Consider the following 19,300-nt stretch of genomic DNA (forward strand, 5'->3'; position numbering starts at 1 on the left):
GTCTATAACTTTTACAAATTTAATCCCATCTTAAAGTGGCATACCTCTAAAGACTTGTGATTTGATCCTCTAAAAATCTGCATTCAAAATTTTTAATTTAACGTAGATCAAATTTTTGACCCATTTTCATGTTAGTTATTTCTGATTTTCCGATGACTTGTTTAACTTTGACCCAAAATTGGTGTTTTAGAGTCTATAACTTTACTAAATTTAATCCCATCTTAAAGTGGCATATCTAAAAATCTGCATTCAAAATTTTAAATTTACCTTAGATCAAATTTTTAAACCATTTTCATGTTAGTTATTTCTGATTTTCCGATGACTTGTTTAACTTTGACCCAAAATTGGTGTTCCAGAGTCTATAACTTTACTAAATTTAATCCCATCTTAAAGTGGCATACCTCTAAAGACTTGTGATTTGATCCTCTAAAAATCTGCATTCAAAATTTTTTATTTAACGTTGATCAAATTTTTGACTCATTTTCATGTTAGTTATTTTCAAGTTTTCGGTGAGTTGCATAAATGCTAACCAAAGTGCACTTCCAGAGTCTATAACTTTTACAAATTTAATCCGATCTTAAAGTGGCATACCTTTAAAGACTTGTGATTTGATCCTCCAAAAATCTGCATTCAAAATTTTTAATTTAACGTAGATCAAATTTTTGACCCATTTTCATGTTAGTTATTTCTGATTTTCCGATGACTTGTTTAACTTTGACCCAAAATTGGTCTTCGTGAGTCTATAACTTTACCAAATTTAATCCGATCTTAAAGTGGCATACCTCTAAAGACTTGCGATTTGATCCTCTAAAAATCTGCATTCAAAATTTTTAATTTAACGTAGATCAAATTTTTGACCCATTTTCATGTTAGTTATTTCTGATTTTCCGATGACTTGTTTAACTTTGACCCAAAATTGGTCTTCGTGAGTCTATAACTTTACCAAATTTAATCCGATCTTAAAGTGGCATACCTCTAAAGACTTGTGATTTGATCCCCTAAAAATCTGCATTCAAAATTTTAAATTTACCTTAGATCAAATTTTTAAACCATTTTCATGTTAGTTATTTCTGATTTTCCGATGACTTGTTTAACTTTGACCCAAAATTGGTCTTCGTGAGTCTATAACTTTACCAAATTTAATCCGATCTTAAAGTGGCATACCTCTAAAGACTTGTGATTTGATCCTCTAAAAATCTGCATTCAAAATTTTTAATTTAACGTAGATTAAATTTTTGACGCATTTTCATGTTAGTTATTTCTGATTTTCCGATGACTTGTTTAACTTTGACCCAAAATTGGTCTTCGTGAGTCTATAACTTTACCAAATTTAATCCGATCTTAAAGTGGCATACCTCTAAAGACTTGTGATTTGATCCTCTAAAAATCTGCATTCAAAATTTTAAATTTACCTTAGATCAAATTTTTAAACCATTTTCATGTTAGTTATTTCTGATTTTCCGATGACTTGTTTAACTTTGACCCAAAATTGGTGTTCGAGAGTCTATAACTTTACTAAATTTAATCCGATCTTAAAGTGGCATACCTCTAAAGACTTGTGATTTGATCCTCTAAAAATCTGCATTCAAAATTTTTAATTTAACGTAGATCAAATTTTTGACCCATTTTCATGTTAGTTATTTCTGATTTTCCGATGACTTGTTTAACTTTGACCCAAAATTGGTGTTTTAGAGTCTATAACTTTACTAAATTTAATCCCATCTTAAAGTGGCATACCGCTAAAGACTTGTGATTTGATCCTCTAAAAATCTGCATTCAAAATTTTAAATTTACCTTAGATCAAATTTTTAAACCATTTTCATGTTAGTTATTTCTGATTTTCCGATGACTTGTTTAACGTTGACCCAAAATTGGTCTTCGTGAGTCTATAACTTTACCAAATTTAATCCGATCTTAAAGTGGCATAACTCTAAAGACTTGTGATTTGATCCTCTAAAAATCTGCATTCAAAATTTTAAATTTACCTTAGATCAAATTTTTAAACCATTTTCATGTTAGTTATTTCTGATTTTCCGATGACTTGTTTAACGTTGACCCAAAATTGGTCTTCGTGAGTCTATAACTTTACCAAATTTAATCCGATCTTAAAGTGGCATACCTCTAAAGACTTGTGATTTGATCCTCTAAAAATCTGCATTCAAAATTTTTAATTTAACGTAGATCAAATTTTTAAACCATTTTCATGTTAGTTTTTTTCTGATTTTCCGATGACTTGTTTAACTTTGACCCAAAATTGGTCTTCGTGAGTCTATAACTTTACCAAATTTAATCCGATCTTAAAGTGGCATACCTCTAAAGACTTGTGATTTGATCCTCTAAAAATCTGCATTCAAAATTTTCACTTCAACGTTGATCAAATTTTTGACCCATTTTCATGTTAGTTATTTCTGATTTTCCGATGACTTGTTTAACTTTGACCCAAAATTGGTGTTTGAGAGTCTATAACTTTACTAAATTTAATCCGATCTTAAAGTGGCATACCTCTTAAGACTTGTGATTTGATCCTCTAAAAATCTGCATTCAAAATTTTTAATTTAACGGTGATTAAATTTTTGACGCATTTTCATGTTAGTTATTTCTGATTTTCCGATGACTTGTTTAACTTTGACCCAAAATTGGTCTTCGTAAGTCTACAACTTTACCAAATTTAATCCGATCTTAAAGTGGCATACCTCTAAAGACTTGTGATTTGATCCTCCAAAAATCTGCATTCAAAATTTTTAATTTAACGTAGATCAAATTTTTAAACCATTTTCATGTTAGTTATTTCTGATTTTCCGATGACTTGTTTAACTTTGACCCAAAATTGGTGTTCCAGAGTCTATAACTTTACTAAATTTAATCCCATCTTAAATTGGCATACCTCTAAAGACTTGTGATTTGATCCTCTAAAAATCTGCATTCAAAATTTTTAATTTAACGTAGATTAAATTTTTGACGCATTTTCATGTTAGTTATTTCTGATTTTCCGATGACTTGTTTAACGTTGACCCAAAATTGGTCTTCGTGAGTCTATAACTTTACCAAATTTAATCCGATCTTAAAGTGGCATACCTCTAAAGACTTGTGATTTGATCCTCTAAAAATCTGCATTCAAAATTTTTAATTTAACGTAGATCAAATTTTTAAACCATTTTCATGTTAGTTTTTTTCTGATTTTCCGATGACTTGTTTAACTTTGACCCAAAATTGGTCTTCGTGAGTCTATAACTTTACCAAATTTAATCCGATCTTAAAGTGGCATACCTCTAAAGACTTGTGATTTGATCCTCTAAAAATCTGCATTCAAAATTTTCACTTCAACGTTGATCAAATTTTTGACCCATTTTCATGTTAGTTATTTCTGATTTTCCGATGACTTGTTTAACTTTGACCCAAAATTGGTGTTTGAGAGTCTATAACTATACTAAATTTAATCCGATCTTAAAGTGGCATACCTCTAAAGACTTGTGATTTGATCCTCTAAACATCTGCATTCAAAATTTTTAATTTAACGGTGATTAAATTTTTGACGCATTTTCATGTTAGTTATTTCTGATTTTCCGATGACTTGTTTAACTTTGACCCAAAATTGGTCTTCGTGAGTCTACAACTTTACCAAATTTAATCCGATCTTAAAGTGGCATACCTCTCAAGACTTGTGATTTGATCCATTAAAAATCTGCATTCAAAATTTTTTATTTAACATTGATCGAATTTTTGACTCATTTTCATGTTAGTTATTTTCAAGTTTTCGGTGAGTTGCATAAATGCTAACCAAAGTGCACTTCCAGAGTCTATAACTTTTACAAATTTAATCCGATCTTAAAGTGGCAAACCTCTAAAGACTTGTGATTTGATCCTCTAAAAATCTGCATTCAAAATTTTTAATTTAACGTAGATCAAATTTTTGACCCATTTTCATGTTAGTTATTTCTGATTTTCCGATGACTTGTTTAACTTTGACCCAAAATTGGTGTTCCAGAGTCTATAACTTTACTAAATTTAATCCCATCTTAAAGTGGCATACCTCTAAAGACTTGTGATTTGATCCTCTAAAAATCTGCATTCAAAATTTTTTATTTAACGTTGATCAAATTTTTGACTCATTTTCATGTTAGTTATTTTCAAGTTTTCGGTGAGTTGCATAAATGCTAACCAAAGTGCACTTCCAGAGTCTATAACTTTACCAAATTTAATCCGATCTTAAAGTGGCATACCTCTAAAGACTTGTGATTTGATCCTCTAAAAATCTGCATTCAAAATTTTTAATTTAACGTATATCAAATTTTTAAACCATTTTCATGTTAGTTATTTCTGATTTTTCGATGACTTGTTTAACTTTGACCCAAAATTGGTGTTCGAGAGTCTATAACTTTACTAAATTTAATCCGATCTTAAAGTGGCATACCTCTAAAGACTTGTGATTTGATCCTCTAAAAATCTGCATTCAAAATTTTTAATTTAACGTAGATCAAATTTTTGACCCATTTTCATGTTAGTTATTTCTGATTTTCCGATGACTTGTTTAACTTTGACCCAAAATTGGTGTTTTAGAGTCTATAACTTTACTAAATTTAATCCCATCTTAAAGTGGCATACCGCTAAAGACTTGTGATTTGATCCTCTAAAAATCTGCATTCAAAATTTTAAATTTACCTTAGATCAAATTTTTAAACCATTTTCATGTTAGTTATTTCTGATTTTCCGATGACTTGTTTAACGTTGACCCAAAATTGGTCTTCGTGAGTCTATAACTTTACCAAATTTAATCCGATCTTAAAGTGGCATAACTCTAAAGACTTGTGATTTGATCCTCTAAAAATCTGCATTCAAAATTTTAAATTTACCTTAGATCAAATTTTTAAACCATTTTCATGTTAGTTATTTCTGATTTTCCGATGACTTGTTTAACGTTGACCCAAAATTGGTCTTCGTGAGTCTATAACTTTACCAAATTTAATCCGATCTTAAAGTGGCATACCTCTAAAGACTTGTGATTTGATCCTCTAAAAATCTGCATTCAAAATTTTTAATTTAACGTAGATCAAATTTTTAAACCATTTTCATGTTAGTTTTTTTCTGATTTTCCGATGACTTGTTTAACTTTGACCCAAAATTGGTCTTCGTGAGTCTATAACTTTACCAAATTTAATCCGATCTTAAAGTGGCATACCTCTAAAGACTTGTGATTTGATCCTCTAAAAATCTGCATTCAAAATTTTCACTTCAACGTTGATCAAATTTTTGACCCATTTTCATGTTAGTTATTTCTGATTTTCCGATGACTTGTTTAACTTTGACCCAAAATTGGTGTTTGAGAGTCTATAACTTTACTAAATTTAATCCGATCTTAAAGTGGCATACCTCTTAAGACTTGTGATTTGATCCTCTAAAAATCTGCATTCAAAATTTTTAATTTAACGGTGATTAAATTTTTGACGCATTTTCATGTTAGTTATTTCTGATTTTCCGATGACTTGTTTAACTTTGACCCAAAATTGGTCTTCGTGAGTCTACAACTTTACCAAATTTAATCCGATCTTAAAGTGGCATACCTCTAAAGACTTGTGATTTGATCCTCCAAAAATCTGCATTCAAAATTTTTAATTTAACGTAGATCAAATTTTTAAACCATTTTCATGTTAGTTATTTCTGATTTTCCGATGACTTGTTTAACTTTGACCCAAAATTGGTGTTCCAGAGTCTATAACTTTACTAAATTTAATCCCATCTTAAATTGGCATACCTCTAAAGACTTGTGATTTGATCCTCTAAAAATCTGCATTCAAAATTTTTAATTTAACGTAGATTAAATTTTTGACGCATTTTCATGTTAGTTATTTCTGATTTTCCGATGACTTGTTTAACGTTGACCCAAAATTGGTCTTCGTGAGTCTATAACTTTACCAAATTTAATCCGATCTTAAAGTGGCATACCTCTAAAGACTTGTGATTTGATCCTCTAAAAATCTGCATTCAAAATTTTTAATTTAACGTAGATCAAATTTTTAAACCATTTTCATGTTAGTTTTTTTCTGATTTTCCGATGACTTGTTTAACTTTGACCCAAAATTGGTCTTCGTGAGTCTATAACTTTACCAAATTTAATCCGATCTTAAAGTGGCATACCTCTAAAGACTTGTGATTTGATCCTCTAAAAATCTGCATTCAAAATTTTCACTTCAACGTTGATCAAATTTTTGACCCATTTTCATGTTAGTTATTTCTGATTTTCCGATGACTTGTTTAACTTTGACCCAAAATTGGTGTTTGAGGCATACCTCTAAAGACTTGTGATTTGATCCTCTAAAAATCTGCATTCAAAATTTTTAATTTAACGTAGATCAAATTTTTGACCCATTTTCATGTTAGTTATTTCTGATTTTCCGATGACTTGTTTAACTTTGACCCAAAATTGGTGTTCCAGAGTCTATAACTTTACTAAATTTAATCCCATCTTAAAGTGGCATACCTCTAAAGACTTGTGATTTGATCCTCTAAAAATCTGCATTCAAAATTTTTTATTTAACGTTGATCAAATTTTTGACTCATTTTCATGTTAGTTATTTTCAAGTTTTCGGTGAGTTGCATAAATACTAACCAAAGTGCACTTCCAGAGTCTATAACTTTACCAAATTTAATCCGATCTTAAAGTGGCATACCTCTAAAGACTTGTGATTTGATCCTCTAAAAATCTGCATTCAAAATTTTTAATTTAACGTAGATCAAATTTTTAAACCATTTTCATGTTAGTTTTTTTCTGATTTTCCGATGACTTGTTTAACTTTGACCCAAAATTGGTCTTCGTGAGTCTATAACTTTACCAAATTTAATCCGATCTTAAAGTGGCATACCTCTAAAGACTTGTGATTTGATCCTCTAAAAATCTGCATTCAAAATTTTCACTTCAACGTTGATCAAATTTTTGACCCATTTTCATGTTAGTTATTTCTGATTTTCCGATGACTTGTTTAACTTTGACCCAAAATTGGTGTTTGAGAGTCTATAACTTTACTAAATTTAATCCGATCTTAAAGTGGCATACCTCTTAAGACTTGTGATTTGATCCTCTAAAAATCTGCATTCAAAATTTTTAATTTAACGGTGATTAAATTTTTGACGCATTTTCATGTTAGTTATTTCTGATTTTCCGATGACTTGTTTAACTTTGACCCAAAATTGGTCTTCGTGAGTCTACAACTTTACCAAATTTAATCCGATCTTAAAGTGGCATACCTCTAAAGACTTGTGATTTGATCCTCCAAAAATCTGCATTCAAAATTTTTAATTTAACGTAGATCAAATTTTTAAACCATTTTCATGTTAGTTATTTCTGATTTTCCGATGACTTGTTTAACTTTGACCCAAAATTGGTGTTCCAGAGTCTATAACTTTACTAAATTTAATCCCATCTTAAATTGGCATACCTCTAAAGACTTGTGATTTGATCCTCTAAAAATCTGCATTCAAAATTTTTAATTTAACGTAGATTAAATTTTTGACGCATTTTCATGTTAGTTATTTCTGATTTTCCGATGACTTGTTTAACGTTGACCCAAAATTGGTCTTCGTGAGTCTATAACTTTACCAAATTTAATCCGATCTTAAAGTGGCATACCTCTAAAGACTTGTGATTTGATCCTCTAAAAATCTGCATTCAAAATTTTTAATTTAACGTAGATCAAATTTTTAAACCATTTTCATGTTAGTTTTTTTCTGATTTTCCGATGACTTGTTTAACTTTGACCCAAAATTGGTCTTCGTGAGTCTATAACTTTACCAAATTTAATCCGATCTTAAAGTGGCATACCTCTAAAGACTTGTGATTTGATCCTCTAAAAATCTGCATTCAAAATTTTCACTTCAACGTTGATCAAATTTTTGACCCATTTTCATGTTAGTTATTTCTGATTTTCCGATGACTTGTTTAACTTTGACCCAAAATTGGTGTTTGAGGCATACCTCTAAAGACTTGTGATTTGATCCTCTAAAAATCTGCATTCAAAATTTTTAATTTAACGTAGATCAAATTTTTGACCCATTTTCATGTTAGTTATTTCTGATTTTCCGATGACTTGTTTAACTTTGACCCAAAATTGGTGTTCCAGAGTCTATAACTTTACTAAATTTAATCCCATCTTAAAGTGGCATACCTCTAAAGACTTGTGATTTGATCCTCTAAAAATCTGCATTCAAAATTTTTTATTTAACGTTGATCAAATTTTTGACTCATTTTCATGTTAGTTATTTTCAAGTTTTCGGTGAGTTGCATAAATACTAACCAAAGTGCACTTCCAGAGTCTATAACTTTACCAAATTTAATCCGATCTTAAAGTGGCATACCTCTAAAGACTTGTGATTTGATCCTCTAAAAATCTGCATTCAAAATTTTTAATTTAACGTAGATCAAATTTTTAAACCATTTTCATGTTAGTTTTTTTCTGATTTTCCGATGACTTGTTTAACTTTGACCCAAAATTGGTCTTCGTGAGTCTATAACTTTACCAAATTTAATCCGATCTTAAAGTGGCATACCTCTAAAGACTTGTGATTTGATCCTCTAAAAATCTGCATTCAAAATTTTCACTTCAACGTTAATCAAATTTTTGACCCATTTTCATGTTAGTTATTTCTGATTTTCCGATGACTTGTTTAACTTTGACCCAAAATTGGTGTTTGAGAGTCTATAACTTTACTAAATTTAATCCGATCTTAAAGTGGCATACCTCTTAAGACTTGTGATTTGATCCTCTAAAAATCTGCATTCAAAATTTTTAATTTAACGGTGATTAAATTTTTGACGCATTTTCATGTTAGTTATTTCTGATTTTCCGATGACTTGTTTAACTTTGACCCAAAATTGGTCTTCGTGAGTCTACAACTTTACCAAATTTAATCCGATCTTAAAGTGGCATACCTCTAAAGACTTGTGATTTGATCCTCCAAAAATCTGCATTCAAAATTTTTAATTTAACGTAGATCAAATTTTTAAACCATTTTCATGTTAGTTATTTCTGATTTTCCGATGACTTGTTTAACTTTGACCCAAAATTGGTGTTCCAGAGTCTATAACTTTACTAAATTTAATCCCATCTTAAATTGGCATACCTCTAAAGACTTGTGATTTGATCCTCTAAAAATCTGCATTCAAAATTTTTAATTTAACGTAGATTAAATTTTTGACGCATTTTCATGTTAGTTATTTCTGATTTTCCGATGACTTGTTTAACGTTGACCCAAAATTGGTCTTCGTGAGTCTATAACTTTACCAAATTTAATCCGATCTTAAAGTGGCATACCTCTAAAGACTTGTGATTTGATCCTCTAAAAATCTGCATTCAAAATTTTTAATTTAACGTAGATCAAATTTTTAAACCATTTTCATGTTAGTTTTTTTCTGATTTTCGGATGACTTGTTTAACTTTGACCCAAAATTGGTCTTCGTGAGTCTATAACTTTACCAAATTTAATCCGATCTTAAAGTGGCATACCTCTAAAGACTTGTGATTTGATCCTCTAAAAATCTGCATTCAAAATTTTCACTTCAACGTTGATCAAATTTTTGACCCATTTTCATGTTAGTTATTTCTGATTTTCCGATGACTTGTTTAACTTTGACCCAAAATTGGTGTTCCAGAGTCTATAACTTTACTAAATTTAATCCCATCTTAAAGTGGCATACCTCTAAAGACTTGTGATTTGATCCTCTAAAAATCTGCATTCAAAATTTTTTATTTAACGTTGATCAAATTTTTGACTCATTTTCATGTTAGTTATTTTCAAGTTTTCGGTGAGTTGCATAAATACTAACCAAAGTGCACTTCCAGAGTCTATAACTTTACCAAATTTAATCCGATCTTAAAGTGGCATACCTCTAAAGACTTGTGATTTGATCCTCTAAAAATCTGCATTCAAAATTTTTAATTTAACGTAGATTAAATTTTTGACGCATTTTCATGTTAGTTATTTCCAAGTTTTCGGTGAGTTGCATAAATACTAACCAAAGTGCACTTCCAGAGTCTATAACTTTACCAAATTTAATCCGATCTTAAAGTGGCATACCTCTAAAGACTTGTGATTTGATCCTCTAAAAATCTGCATTCAAAATTTTTAATTTAACGTAGATTAAATTTTTGACCCATTTTCATGTTAGTTATTTCTGATTTTCCGATGACTTGTTTAACTTTGACCCGAAATTGGTCTTCGTGAGTCTATAACTTTTACAAATTTAATCCGATCTTAAAGTGGCATACCTCTAAAGACTTGTGATTTGATCCTCTAAAAATCTGCATTCAAAATTTTTAATTTAACGTAGATTAAATTTTTGACGCATTTTCATGATAGTTATTTCTGATTTTCCGATGACTTGTTTAACGTTGACCCAAAATTGGTCTTCGTGAGTCTATAACTTTACCAAATTTAATCCGATCTTAAAGTGGCATACCTCTAAAGACTTGTGATTTGATCCTCTAAAAATCTGCATTCAAAATTTTCACTTCAACGTTGATCAAATTTTTGACCCATTTTCATGTTAGTTATTTCTGATTTTCCGATGACTTGTTTAACTTTGACCCGAAATTGGTCTTCGTGAGTCTATAACTTTAACAAATTTAATCCGATCTTAAAGTGGCATACCTCTAAAGACTTGTGATTTGATCCTCTAAAAATCTGCATTCAAAATTTTTAATTTAACGTAGATTAAATTTTTGACGCATTTTCATGTTAGTTATTTCCAAGTTTTCGGTGAGTTGCATAAGTGCTAACCAAAGTGCACTTCCAGAGTCTATAACTTTACTAAATTTAATCCGATCTTAAAGTGGCATACCTCTAAAGATCCTCTAAAAATCTGCATTCAAAATTTTCAATTTAACGTTGATCAAATTTTTGACCCATTTTCATGTTAGTAATTTCTAATTTTCCGGTGTCTTGTCCGGTGACTCAAAATTGGACTTCTAGAGTCCATAACTTTACCAAATTAACCCCATTTTAAAGTGGCATACCTCTAAAGATTTTTGGTTTGATTCTCTAAAAATCTGCATTCCAATTTTTTTTTTTATCATTGATCAACTTTCTGAACTTTTGTCTTGTAAAAAGGTGATCTATAATTGATCTTAACTTTGCCAGATTTAAGCCGATTTCAAAGAGACGGACCTGTTAAGACTCAAGGCTTAAGTATGTAATAACCTACATTTAACTATGTAATTATAGAGCTATTATATGCTATAGGGACCATATACATATATGAATCGAAATAAACAATATTTATTTTGTAACCGCTGCAAGAGCATATAAACTTCGACTTGTCAAAGTGACCTTCGTTTCTTGTTTTTAATAAAACTTATAATTGTCACGGTCCGTGATAAATATTATCTTTAAAAATATAGGAACATGGTTTTCGCCTATTCTTTAAACCGTTTCTTAAAAATATGAGACTGCCCATAAGTCACTGGACTCCTAAGAACCTCAATTGTTTGGTTCATTAAAGACCATCCGCAGCCCCTTTCAACGACCAAGTTTCCAAGAGTGTGCAACTGCGATTGCATTTGTCTTCGCCAGTCGTCAGACTGTTTGTCTCGTCTTGTCATGACTTGGTTTGGTTTTCTTGGCTCGGCTGGTTGGCTGGTTTGTACTGTTGCTTTAGTATGAGGCTGCTGACGGGCATTTGTCTGGCTTGACACCTCGGCATGTCAGTTGGCACCAGCGGGCTGTCAATATATTGTGGTTAGGACAATTACTCCGGAATTCCACGGCTAACGTTATTTCTCCCTATCTCTTCCTTCCATTTGCAGACGCTACAGGCGTGTCCCATAGTATGCATCAATGAGCGCGACACGCACAGTATCAGCACGAAGGTACTGCAACCAAGTTCGGCGAGCACACTAGAGAAGCCCAAGGCGGCGCTAGGAGGATCCACCACATCTGTGACCGGCGTGAACAACAATTGCATTGCCGTTAATGGTGGAGTGGGCGTAGAAGAAGCAGCAACTGCAACTGCGACTACCAGCAGTGCGGCTGGAGTGACCAAGATCACGATAACCAGTGACGTCGGCAACAGCAGCAAAACAGCCAGCACCGGGAGCTACAAGAACAGCAGCTTGGTGTCCATCACCAGCTTAAACAGCTGTAGTGACCTCAGTCAGGGCAGCACCGCCACCCTGCCCATCAGCAGCTGCAGCAGCAACGTCAGCAGCCACCCCCTCAGCGGCAACAGCAACAACAACAGCGGCAGCGACACCTCTTCCAACAACTTCCAGGAGCGGTTCGACTTCGAGCACTGGAAGGGCCTACTCAGCGACTACAACTGCTTTCCCGGGCTGTATCGCTATTGGAATCAGTATAGCGGACGCAGCGCCACCAACCGCGACAGTGTCAAAAGCGTCAACAGTAACGGCAGTGACGGCGACGGCAACGGCAACGGCAATCAACAGCAGTCACAGTCCGACCATGAGAATGGGCTGGGCACCGGAGCCGGCTCCTTCTACACACACAACATACTAGGATACACCTTCGGCTATCCTTTTGGCCTGAAGGAGGATCTTGACAGCCACAGCAACTGCAACGACAGCAGCAACACCAACAGTCTTGGCCTCAGAAAGTGGCTTTCGGGCAGCGCCAGCAGCAGCGAGACCCCGCTTCAGAAGCACTACAGACATCAGCAGAAGAAGAAGATGCCGGTGTTCAGAGGTAGAAGGGCGTGGTGCGGCTGCTTCAAGGTAAGTGATAGTCAACGTAGTAACTGAAACCCCCTTTCAAATATGCTAGTTAGTTCAAAGAGTGTTGTGAACCTTAAACCACACTCTTTAAGTCCTTTCTCGTACATCAAAAAAAGGCAAGGGGCTATCCATGTATTTCATGATTTTTGACCGCCTGCTTTGTATTGGTTTAAATTAGTTTAGTTTAGTGAATTTCCTATAATTTTCTATTAATGTCCATTTTAATGTTAGTTTATATATTTTACCCAAACCCTCGAGACCCAAGAACCAAGCTGAGTCAGCGACTAAACTATGAGCTATGAGCTCACCAAGCGCAACCGCTTCCTGAGCTAGCAGTCTAGGTTTTTGATTTGGTGTGGCATTCAGCTCGAGGTTGGCCAATGGCTTTGGCCAGAATTGAAGAAACCATCGAACTGAAAACGCACTGCTGAAGCTTGAGTAACCTGCCACTAATTTTGTTTCTAACTTTTCCGTTCCAGGACGATGAACCACCCGAGATTTGTGTGGTGGAAGGGGCGTTCACTCTTCAGACGCTCACGCCCACTCAACCCATGCCGTCGGTGGATGAGCTGGATACGAAGTTCGCGGAGCTGGTGGAGGAGCTCGATCTGACGGCTCCCAATAAGGAGGCGATGCTGAGCCTGCCTGCTCAGAAGAAGTGGCAGATCTACTGCTCGAGGAAACTTCCCCTGGATGCAGGAGATGGTCCAGATGCGGCGGCTATTACTCAGCCTCCCACCGCAGAGCACTACATAGAGCGACTGAAGGAGCTGGTGGTGCACATATCCCTCTCGCCGGAGGACTCACCCAGCCATGAGCTGGGAAACCGCCTGGATGGCCATGCCGCCTTTGTAGACGCCCTGAAGACCGCCCTGAGAACCTCCACGCATAGCTTCGTGCTTCGATTTGTGGAGCTGGACGGGCTGCCGGCCCTGCTCGACCTCCTGCTGCAGTTGGACATCCGGGTGGCTAACAGCCCGCTTCATACCAGTCTCATTGGGTGCATTAAGGCGCTGATGAACAACTCTATGGGACGGGCACACGTGCTAGCTCATCCAACGGCCATTGACACTATAGCCAGATCCCTGGTTGCGGACAACATCCGCACCAAAATCGCCGCCCTGGAGATTCTGGGTGCCGTGTGTTTGGTGCCTGGTGGACATCGCAAGGTGCTGCAGGCCATGCTCTACTTCCAGGAGTTCGCCACAGAGCGAACCCGTTTCCAGAGCATCGTCAACGATCTAGACCGATCGACCTATGCGTACAGGGAAAATGTCAATCTGAAGACCGCCCTCATGTCGTTCGTGAACGCGGTACTTAACTATGGACCCGGCCAGGAAAACCTCGAGTTCCGGCTGCACTTGAGGTACGAGTTTCTTATGCTGGGCATCCAACCCGTGATCGATAAGCTGCGCACGCACGAGAACGAGACGCTGGACAGGCATTTGGTGAGTACTTGCCATTCCTTCCACTAGCTGGCCTTCCTCCAATGCTTTGACCTCAATTCCCCGACAGGACTTTTTTGAGATGGTTCGTGCCGAAGACGAGAAGGAGTTCGCCCGCCGCTTCAATGAGGAGCACGTGGACACCAAGAGCGCCGGTTCCATGTTTGAGCTCCTGCGCCGCAAACTCAGCCATTCGCCCGCTTATCCCCACATGCTCTCCCTCCTGCAGCATATGCTCCTGCTGCCCTGTAAGTAGTATTTCTTATGTTTTATTTGTCATCTAATCCTTGTCAACTTCCTGTCAACAGACACGGGTCACTGCACAGAGCACTGGCTACTGATAGACCGCGTGGTGCAGCAGATTGTGCTGCAGGTGGAGCAGCGGCCGAGTAGCGATCTCATCCCCGATCCGGATGACTTAGGAAAGCAGTTGAAGCTGGCCGCTGACTCGCCTGTCCACGATCCTGACGTGGCGCCGCTGCAAATCGACGTAGCCAAGTTGGTGCGTCTGTTGGTCAAGGAGGAGCAGCTGACGCAAGCGCGGAAGCGGGCCGACGAGCTGGAGCGCGAGAACTTCGACGTGCAGTCGCGACTGGCTAAGAAGGAGCAAGAGCTCGACCTGCGAATGCAGGAGAAGGAGGACCTGGAAACGGGTCTGGCGCGTATGCGCGAGCGTTTGGAGAAAGAGTCCGCCCAGCACTCGCAGGCGGTGCAACGGGCGCAGTCCGCCGAGATGCGGGCGGAGGACTTACAGCACCGTCTGCTCAGCGAGCAGCAGGAGCGGTCTCGTCTGGAGCGGCTGGTTACGGAGGGCAGTATCCCTGACGACCAGAAAGTGGCCGGTCTCACTGGCTGCAATGGGGCTGTGTCGCCCCCGCCGGCGCCACCCATGCTCAAGGCCATCCCACCGCCTCCTCCGCCCATGGCGCCGGCCATGATGCCTCCACCACCGCCTCCCTGCCCGGGAGCCCCTCCTCCGCCACCAAGTATGGCACAAACGATGGGTGAGTTGTATAGAGAGGCTTAAATGAGCCACCACTGTGAATTTTGCTCCTATAAACTGCAATTTGACGCTTTTCCACAGCTCCTGCGCCACCGAAAGTGGATCTGCCAAAGAAAAACGTGCCACAGCCAACGAATCCGTTGAAGAGCTTCAACTGGTCGAAACTGCCGGACGCCAAACTTCAGGGCACCGTGTGGAACGAGCTAGACGAGAGCAAGCTGTATAACAACATGGAGCTGGAGTCGATAGATAAGCTGTTCTCAGCATACCAAAAGAATGGCGTGTCGGTGAGTTGAAATCAGGGGTTCCTATCCCTAGCCTTCGCTATTAAGACCGTCTTTCCTTCCCAGGCCACCGATGGATCCTACGAGGATTTGCGGGTGACTGGCAAGTCGGCCAAGCAGAAGGTGTTGTCGGTGATCGACGGACGTAGGGCGCAGAACTGCACGATCCTGTTAAGCAAGCTGAAAATGAGCGACATGGAGATATCAAAGTAGGGTAGATGACTTTTCACAAACCATGCATACTAACCACTCTATTTGTAGAGCAATTCTCTCCATGGACAGCAACGAGCAACTGCAACTGGACATGGTCGAACAGCTACTAAAGTTCACCCCCTCGTCGGAAGAGCGAGCTTTGCTGGATGAGCACAGCGAAGACATTGAGTCCCTGGCACGGGCCGATCGCTTCCTCTACGAGATATCCAAGTGGGTTTAATTTAAGGCATTAGTAAGGGTAATATCTCATGTACACTCATCGATTTCCAGAATCCCTCACTACGAGCAGCGGCTCAAAAGTCTGCACTACAAGAAGCGTTTTATGCTGACGATCAACGATCTGATCCCCCGCATCACTAGTGTGATGGAGGCCTCTCGTGAGGTGGCTCGTTCCCGTCGCCTGCGCAAGCTTTTGGAGTTGGTCCTGGCCTTGGGTATGCTTCACTGCCACCTGCCCAATACTCTCGATAACACAGTCTATTTGTATTCCACCAGGCAACTACATGAACCGCGGGGCACGCGGCAACGCCTCTGGATTCCGACTGGCCTCGCTCAACCGCTTGGCGGACACCAAGTCCAGTGCCGCCAAGGGCACCACTCTGCTGCACTACCTCGTCCAAGTGATCGAGCGCAAATTCAAGGACTTGCTAAAGCTGGAAGAAGACATTCCGCATGTGCGCGAGGCCTCGAAGGTTTCTCTGGGAGAGATGGACAAGGACATTCAGATGCTGCGCACCGGGTTGGCGGACGTAGCCCGTGAGATCGAGTTCCATCGAAGTTCGGGTCCCGCCCAGCAAGGTGACCGCTTTCTGCCCGTGATGCGCGAGTTTCACGCCCAGGCGTCGGTGCGGTTTGCGGAGCTGGAGGACAAGTTCCAGGACATGAAGACGCGTTTTGACCGGGCGGTGCGTCTGTTCGGCGAGGACGGATCGGTTCTGCAGCCGGACGAGTTCTTCGGCATTTTCGACTCGTTCCTCGGCGCCTTCGCGGAGGCGCGGCACGACAACGAGAGCTTTCGCCGGCGCCAGGAGGAGGAGGAAAAGCGTGCCAAGCAGGAAGCGGAGCTCAAGAAGCGCACAATCGAGCGCAAGAACAAGAGCGGTCTGATGAGCAGTGTGGCCCGCAACCTGGGCCTCAAATCTGGCTCGCCCACCAGTGGCCTGGATTCCCCGGCGAGAGGCGGGGTCGGCGATAACAAGGGCGAGTTCGACGACCTCATTTCGGCCCTGAGGACCGGCGACGTATTCGGCGAGGACATGGCTAAGTTCAAGAGATCGCGTAAGGCGCGCGTGCTTAACGGTGGAAGCGCCAACACCGGACACACCTCTCCACCCCGTCACGGCAGCCTGCAGCGCGAGGAAAGCGGGCGGGAGCGCGAACGGACCGTAAGACGCCAGTAATAACAGAGCAGAGGTCAAGAGGATTAAGATTAGTTAGTTTACCCTCTGGCTTCAACCCCATTCTAAAGTATTGTTTTAAAATTGCGCGCAGGTATTTTGTTCTTACATGGTAAAGACACTTTTTGTAATTATTTATATCTACTATTCGTACGCATATACTACGATTTATATATACTTACATATATAGCACATAATCTAAAGCTCGGCTACTGCAAGCGTTAAACCAAATTTTTTACAAACGAAAACTTAATTGTAATTTAAAGTCTAAAGAAATGTTATGAACTAATCTTCTCGCCGTGGAGCTGATCATCATGTATAGCATACCTTAAAAATTGTATTTGGCAACCATACGGCATACATGCTTCTATATCTGTACACACCTAGTGCTTATCATAACTCAAACCTGTAAACCCAAAGCAGCACTCAGCAGCATAATTTTCGCACATGGAATCGCTACAGAGTTCGAAGAAGCTCGCCGGTCTGCCATAAAGTCATGTTCATAATTAAGGTCTATATTGTTTGTTTTTTCATTTTTTTTAGCACGAGATTCAGTAGCGTACCCGTATCGAACATATAGAACTTTTAGAGCGCATTAGGAGTTTGCACAGACACACGTCCTCAGCATTTTCTAATGATAATTACACCCTAACCATAAACAAATTATAATAAAGATAAACTTCTTCCAATTTGTTTATTATTCTAAATATAGGATGGGAAAATATGGCTGTGGGAAAAATTGGGCTGGGCCAGTCCACTTTGACGGGCAAATTTCAATTTGTCGGTTTTGAAACACCAGGCGAACATAAATGCCAGCAGGTGGCTGCGCAATTTAAATTAAATTAAATGTTATTTCAAAATCGATCTGCCCAAAAGTATGCAACACAATTTTAAATTGCAATTGCTAAGGGCGCTGGCTACTTGCTAAGCATTTCTGTTCGCCTGGTACTTCGATATGGGAAGTTGCCCATTTTGCATGGGAAAAGTTTGGTTTGGCGGTCCACTTTGACGGGCAAATTTCAATTTGTCGGTTTTGAAACACCAGGCGAACATAAATGCCAGCAGGTGGCTGCGCAATTTAAATTAAATTAAATGTTAATTCAAAATCGATCTGCCCTAAAGTATGCAACAAAATTTTAAATTGCAATTGCTAAGGGCGCTGGCTACTTGCTAAGCATTTCTGTTCGCCTGGTACTTCGATATGGGAAGTTGCCCATTTTGCATGGGAAAAGTTTGGTTTGGCGGGCCACTTTGACGGGCAAATTTCAATTTGTCGGTTTTGAAACACCAGGCGAACATAAATGCCAGCAGGTGGCTGCGCAATTTAAATTAAATTAAATGTTAATTCAAAATCGATCTGCCCTAAAGTATGCAACAAAATTTTAAATTGCAATTGCTAAGGGCGCTGGCTACTTGCTAAGCATTTCTGTTCGCCTGGTACTTCGATATGGGAAGTTGCCCATTTTGCATGGGAAAAGTTTGGTTTGGCGGTCCACTTTGACGGGCAAATTTCAATTTGTCGGTTTTGAAACACCAGGCGAACATAAATGCCAGCAGGTGGCTGCGCAATTTAAATTAAATTAAATGTTATTTCAAAATCGATCTGCCCTAAAGTATGCAACAAAATTTTAAATTGCAATTGCTAAGGGCGCTGGCTACTTGCTAAGCATTTCTGTTCGCCTGGTACTTCAATATGGGAAGTTGCCCAGTTTTCATGGAAAAAATTTGGTTTGGCCGGTATATTTTTTTTTATTTGGTGTATTTTTTTTTATTTTGTGTTTTTTTTTTGTAAGATAATGTACAGAAAAATTAATAAATATTAAATATTGTGTCCTCGAGCGGCCTCGTGCTCGCACTCAAATTCCTGATTCTGCTCCTGGGCGTGCCCGTCACGGCGTCTGAACGAGCCGCGAAAAAACTGAGGCACCAAAACTGTGGAACAGCTGTCCTTGAAGTGGGTGAACCTGCGGCGAGCGCTGGCCTCGCGGCTGGGAAAGATGCCGTCCACTATCTGGCGTTGGAGTGAATTGAGTGAGAGCTTGGAAATTCTCAGCAGATCAGTGGGCGTCAGGTAGCCGGAAGTGCTCCAGCTGCTCGGCAGACAGGCCCGTTTTTGGCTACCCAATTTGCCTGCTGACGACTTCCTTTGAGCTCCAATGCGGACCTAGTCCCAGTTGCCTAAAGTGCTTCAGGTCCGAAAAGTAATCTGATAAAGTTAAAGAGTTAAAAATCCGTTTTGACC

The 19,300-nt window shown here is 38.5% G+C and overlaps 2 protein-coding genes across 5 annotated transcripts in view; one reads left to right on the forward strand and one right to left on the reverse strand.

Annotated features, from left to right (window-relative positions):
- Nucleotides 1-17,741, forward strand: part of LOC108052942 (disheveled-associated activator of morphogenesis 1) — a 45,021-nt gene extending 27,280 nt beyond the window's left edge. For both annotated transcript variants that reach the window (XM_044460988.1, XM_044460987.1), the window contains exons 2-10: nucleotides 11,793-12,716; nucleotides 13,196-14,164; nucleotides 14,232-14,409; nucleotides 14,470-15,165; nucleotides 15,246-15,451; nucleotides 15,515-15,657; nucleotides 15,710-15,871; nucleotides 15,932-16,095; nucleotides 16,157-17,741. In XM_044460988.1, coding sequence (XP_044316923.1) covers nucleotides 11,793-12,716; nucleotides 13,196-14,164; nucleotides 14,232-14,409; nucleotides 14,470-15,165; nucleotides 15,246-15,451; nucleotides 15,515-15,657; nucleotides 15,710-15,871; nucleotides 15,932-16,095; nucleotides 16,157-17,061 — 4,347 coding nt within the window. In that variant the 3' untranslated portion in view covers nucleotides 17,062-17,741. The remainder of the gene's footprint in view (nucleotides 1-11,792; nucleotides 12,717-13,195; nucleotides 14,165-14,231; nucleotides 14,410-14,469; nucleotides 15,166-15,245; nucleotides 15,452-15,514; nucleotides 15,658-15,709; nucleotides 15,872-15,931; nucleotides 16,096-16,156) is intronic.
- A 1,045-nt stretch (nucleotides 17,742-18,786) lies between these two features.
- LOC108052935 (mucin-2) overlaps nucleotides 18,787-19,300 on the reverse strand; it is a 107,442-nt gene continuing 106,928 nt past the window's right edge. For 2 of the 3 annotated variants that reach the window (XR_001769669.2, XR_001769670.2), the window contains exon 4: nucleotides 18,787-19,264. The gene's annotated coding sequence lies outside the window, so the exon portion shown is untranslated. The remainder of the gene's footprint in view (nucleotides 19,265-19,300) is intronic. The other variant, XM_044461314.1, reaches the window with a different exon arrangement.

Source organism: Drosophila rhopaloa, unplaced genomic scaffold (assembly GCF_018152115.1).
Source record: "Drosophila rhopaloa isolate 14029-0021.01 unplaced genomic scaffold, ASM1815211v1 contig_3, whole genome shotgun sequence".
NCBI lineage: Eukaryota > Metazoa > Arthropoda > Insecta > Diptera > Drosophilidae > Drosophila > Drosophila rhopaloa.